The sequence below is a fragment of the Neodiprion lecontei genome, chromosome 1, assembly GCF_021901455.1.
Source record: "Neodiprion lecontei isolate iyNeoLeco1 chromosome 1, iyNeoLeco1.1, whole genome shotgun sequence".
In the NCBI taxonomy this organism is placed as follows: Eukaryota; Metazoa; Arthropoda; class Insecta; order Hymenoptera; family Diprionidae; genus Neodiprion; species Neodiprion lecontei.
In genome coordinates, this window is record NC_060260.1 from 9978852 (window position 1) to 9983920 (window position 5069).

Genomic DNA, 5069 nt, shown 5'->3' on the forward strand with positions numbered 1-5069 from the left:
GAATTGTACTCGAGGTTTGAACTAGAAGTTCCATTGTCAAATGCAAATTGAATTTCTGTCGTTCGTTTGAAATGAATTTCGGGAATAGGTTACAGAGCGTTTTTCCGTTGTAAGATCAGGTTTTTTTTTTTTTTAATTCACTCATAAATCGGTACTTATACCAAGTTTTTTTTTATGTGTTTTTGCGAACAAATAATTTGCGAAAAATTCTTTACGCGGTGGAATTTGATTGAAACGTACATTTTATTCTCAACACTTTAAATGCGATGGTTGATGATAGAAAAAACTGTATCAGAACGATACCACTACCGAAAAATTGAAAAGATGTGCATCTACGTTATCACTCAAGTTTTGATGTAAGAAAAAGTCGCATCACAGCTGCGCGCATTCGTCAGTCAAAGTTTCAATGTTGTAATTTTGAAATTCTCGCAAAATAAGTTGCCTTTATGGAAGTTTCCAAAGGCGATGAGTAACGGTTCAAGCAGGCATCACAAGAAGGTTTTACCAAAACTAACCACTACGGAAAATGGGACAAGTCACTGCGATATTCTAATAACAATTTTATTATTTTTTATTTTTTATTCTTTATCTACAAACGAAAGCCCTCGGCTAAATTATTAATTCGATGCAGTTGCGGTATTGGACTCCTCGTCATCAGACTCTTCAGCGGTGTTATCGACAGTTGACTTGATGATGTATTGTCCAAAGTCTACTTTAAATCTTTCCGGATATGGTGGACAGATGAGAAAAGCTCTGAAATTAGTAAGAAGGATCAGATTTGATAAATAGTATTAAGAAAATACCAAATACCCTCGAACTTCTTGAGGACGAAGAACCAGTATCGATAAAGTAAATCCTTGTTTACTTTGTAATTAAAGAGTGAGCGGTTGCGGGGTTCCTGGTTTCGATGTCATTCACAAGCGCCGAAAAGTTCTCTTCCAGATGCTTCGTATCCATTTCCAGCTGAAAATAGTTTCAGCAAGAATGATTACGCAAATATCACTGTAACTACTACAGATATTACATTATGCGTCTACTATTATAATAACAACGTTGATAGTGGGTAATTACTCTGAGAAACGCGAAGAAGTAACTTTTTGATCGAGAAACGTTACCGGAAAGTTTCTCCTAATATTTACCACATATCTTCACAATAAATGAAGTCACTGCTACTTTGATTTGGTGATGTGCTTATACTGTGGTTATGTATGACTCAATGTGTATGGATATCTGCTTCATTCGTGTTATATTTCACGAAACGCTTCAGGTTCTTGACCTCTCAAATGAGGTTTTTCATACTGGAAGAATCAACCTCAAACGGGTCAGATTTTATAGGATTACATTGATTCTATCAAACAAGTTTATGAAACGCTCCATATAAAATAGAACAAGCACGTTCTCGATTTTTGTACTTACAAGAAAAATTTAATACATGTCTATCACAGTCTTAAAATTATACAGAAAATTAAATTTTACCAAACTCTTTTTCTTTGAAAGCATTTACCCCTGCTAAACTTATGTAATGCATATTGTAAAAGTGTTGAAAATTTGTAAGCCATTTGTTAATTATCTTCTTCTTTTTGTGAAGTTTCAACCTTTTTCGAAAGACCATGAGAATAATTAATTTGTACTGCTCCTTTACTAATTGGCTGCATAAATAAATACTAATAACTTATAGATTTTCCGAAGGCATTTGATTGTGTTGAAACTATACAAAATGTTGGTGCCACGATTGCAATTGACAGACGCATTCTCAGCAAATAGTGAAATTGCGAAAATGAAACCAAAACAAAATGGTCATTTCTTACTGTTCCAATGGGGGTATCTATCGTTCCGAAGTCCAATTCTAGGTCGTCTTTCACTGCACTGTACATTATTCCTTGTTTGAATTTATGCACAGCAACTGCAATGTCTGGATTCAGATTGCCTGGAATGAGTTTCTGACTTTTAATGTTTTTCGCAATTTTACTAAGCAATTTACAACTCTATTTGGGTGACGTTTTCGTAATTATACAAAATAATTCGTAAGCTGCAACGCCTGACCCGAAATTATTTTTTTGGGGCAAAATCAATAACTTACCATCCCTTACATTTGGAAACCTTTTTTTTAGTAAACCTCTTAGAGCCGTTAGCTCAGGGAGAATATTTGGATGGGCAACCAGCATGGTGTAATCTTTCAAAGAAATGGTTCCAGCCTTGAAATAGATAGGAGCAACAGTGCGATCAGTATTTTTAGCAGACGAACGGCAATTTGATAAGTACAAAACAGGGCACAGTAGAGAATTGTCAGCAGTTATTTTCGGAAAATCGTTGACATAAGAGTAAAATTAAAAGCTGAATTTGCGACGTGATTCACAAATTACATTGAGTTTGTAGCGATCTTGCAGCGGTCTTGAAGGAATTAAAAATTTTTAGTAACAGTTAAAGTAATATATATTCCAGAACGTGGGTGCAACTTCTTGGTTTTTCTTAATATTTCAAGGTTGCAGAAGACCTACATAAAAATTTTGCCTTACATTTGGAAACAAATGCAGCCGATGTAACTGAAGTATCAATTTGTCGATATTATAGGCATTTGGTGGTTGTATCTTACCAGAATCTGTTTAATTATTTCACTCCCACCAACTAATGTAGCTCCAGCTTTAGTAGCCTCTTGTTGAATAGCATCCCCCTTGCATAAAGCAAGTACAGTTCTGTCCTCTTCCTGTTGAAATGGATATGGCATACCGATGGTGCCGTTAAACTTTTCAATGAATTTATTCTTTTTTGTAGCCTGAAATTGGTACCAAAAAAGTGAATAAATTCTTGCTCAGCGAGGTGGTGTAAAATTAATTTCCCCTTACTGGGTGCTAAGAATTTTAGTATTACCTTTTTCTAATTGTAGGAAATAAATATGGATAAATCGTGGCTTGTTTGTATTTGGTCAAGACTTTTTTGAATAATTTAGGTTCAATGGTTATTTTTATCTCAAATATATTGAAATAACCAGACTGGTTTGACAATTTATGAGAGCAGAATTTAAACTGAAAAATACTCTTCCGCCAATATTGTGCAGAACAAAATTGAGGTACCTTCATGTTAAGCTCTAAATGGGCCATAAGTGTTGAGTCAAGAGAATCCAAAACAGTTGGGTGATGTGTCTCTTTGTGACACTGTACCGCTTCGTTAAAAGAATATAATCGCATCAAGTGATATTTGGCCACCCAGACATCATCTGCTGCTGGCATTTTATTCATGTCTGGTATTCGCCTGCTACGAAGAGGTCCTCTGTTTCAGGGTAAAACATGTTTTATTATTAAGAGTTGACAAAAAGAATTTTAGACAGTTTGAATTAGGTTAAAATCAATCAGGAGTCTTAATTGTTAGGACAATAAGTATGAAACAAAGAGTGGAAATGAAAACAAGTTTCTTTTCTTTGATATTTCGATTTTGAAATATTCGAGTATTTGCAAATTCATTGCATCTGAGTATTTTTAGTTGGTTGGAAAATGGATGAAATGGAAGAATGTTTGAAATAAGCACAAAAGTTTTTGAATTAGGCGCTGTGTACATTACTTTGGAAAGCAAGTATAGCTTACAGGAGGTGACAGATTAATAAATGTCATAGGGAAAGACGATCATGCTGTTTTATCTATAATTGACACGAGCTTTTGTGAATAAAATCAAAGCTTTTACTGTGCCACTTTCCAACTAAATAAAAAGGTTCAACTAAGGACATCAACATAACGTAACAATCGATACATCGAGTCTTACTTAATTGACTTTCGCATATGAGGAGGAATGGCGTTGGAGGCTTTTTTTACCTCCAGCTTCGCCTTGGCTTTACGTGCTTTCTCCCGCGTTCCTGGCCGTGCCGCATATCCACGCATTTGAAACGATATGCTTGGCGTTGTCAAACATCCTGTAACTCCTCTCACATATGCAGTGCAAATACTGGTAAAGAGTCGTCCTGAGAAAAGCAACTTCATTACATGATTTCATTTAAATGAGTGCATGAATACTTGTATGCATTTGCAGTCAACCAATTGAAACGGTAGTTGAACGTACACAACCTTCCGGCATTTCCAGCAGTACATTGTTGCCATTAATAGTAACAGTGATAGACATTGCAACAAGTTGAGCAATCTCGATTTTTTCACCAAACCTCTGGGTACGTAAATTTTAAATACGGTTACTTCCAAATTGATTTCATCAAGTGATGAATTTTGAGGTTAGCAAAGTAAATCGTCAAATTTCAGGCATGACAAATGCCAGAACGTCGGGTACGCACATAATTGAAGAGCTGTATTTCAGGATTTTTATCGAGAGATATCCAGCGTTAGAACAAGCGATTTGAAGGAAGAGACAGTGTGATGTGTGATCAGGTTTACCTCCGGGGGCAGCGGCCATCTTGGAAGGAGCTACTGTGTACGCTGGTAAATCATAGACGTATAACAAGGATAGATAGAATACGGAAGGCGGCTAAGGCTGGATTTTCACGGGCAGCAAAATGCCGCGGCAGCAAGCAGCGCGGCGCTGCGACAGCGAAAAACTGCTCATGGAAATGTTTCGGCAGTAGTAGCTGCCCGTTTCTATTCTATAAGGCGCAGCCCGACAGACTGCCGCTTGTCGGTCAGCTTTTTACTGCCACTGCCGACACATTTTGACGCATTTTGAAACAGTTTTTCGCTGTCGCAGCATTCGCACTGCCCGCTGCCGCAATATTTTACTGCCCGTGAAAATCCAGCTAAGGTGCCCGACCTGTAGTAAGAAAAAAAGAATATAAGACTACTGTCTTTGTATTTTTATTCGTGCATACGCAGTCGTACAGTTGTAAAAAAAAAAAAAATCGGGAAGAAAAGGCCGAAGTACAAAAACTCCAGGAGTAACAAGATTGCATTGTATGCAGTTTGGGCTACGCGATGATTCTCACATGCGATAATTATCGCATGAGTTCGAGAATAGGCCCCCAGCTAGGGGGCCTTACCATTAGCTATTACCGATCACTTCCTTTCTGTCGAGAGTAATAAATTTATACGTATACTGCGTGACAAAACATTTCTCTTGTACTTTTTAATTGAGTCTAAAAT

General features: G+C 36.8%; 1 protein-coding gene across 2 annotated transcripts; it reads right to left on the minus strand.

Annotated features, from left to right (window-relative positions):
• Positions 1 to 547: 547 nt before the first annotated feature.
• LOC107227626 (50S ribosomal protein L1) lies at positions 548 to 4437 on the minus strand. Of its 2 annotated transcripts, none has more exons than XM_046730028.1 (8): positions 4371 to 4437; positions 3804 to 3949; positions 3072 to 3267; positions 2594 to 2773; positions 2081 to 2195; positions 1809 to 1927; positions 866 to 963; positions 548 to 753 (listed from the first exon to the last, which is right to left on the minus strand). In XM_046730028.1, the coding sequence occupies exons 2-8, from the start codon at positions 3857 to 3859 to the stop codon at positions 618 to 620; spliced, it is 900 nt and encodes a 299-aa protein (XP_046585984.1). In that variant the 5' UTR covers positions 3860 to 3949; positions 4371 to 4437; the 3' UTR covers positions 548 to 617. The 2 variants fall into 2 exon arrangements, with proteins under 2 accessions (XP_046585984.1, XP_015524311.2); XM_015668825.2 differs by having other exon boundaries at positions 3754 to 3949; positions 4371 to 4431.
• Positions 4438 to 5069: the final 632 nt, after the last annotated feature.

Bases quoted from the DNA above. Each gene is read 5' to 3' on its own strand.
- LOC107227626 (XM_015668825.2), bottom strand. The intron at 1,928-2,080 runs GTAAGTTATTGA...AACTCATTCCAG, and splicing joins GTTTCCAAATGTAAGGGATG to GCAATCTGAATCCAGACATT. The intron at 964-1,808 runs GTAAGAAATGAC...AACTATTTTCAG, and splicing joins TAGATACCCCCATTGGAACA to CTGGAAATGGATACGAAGCA.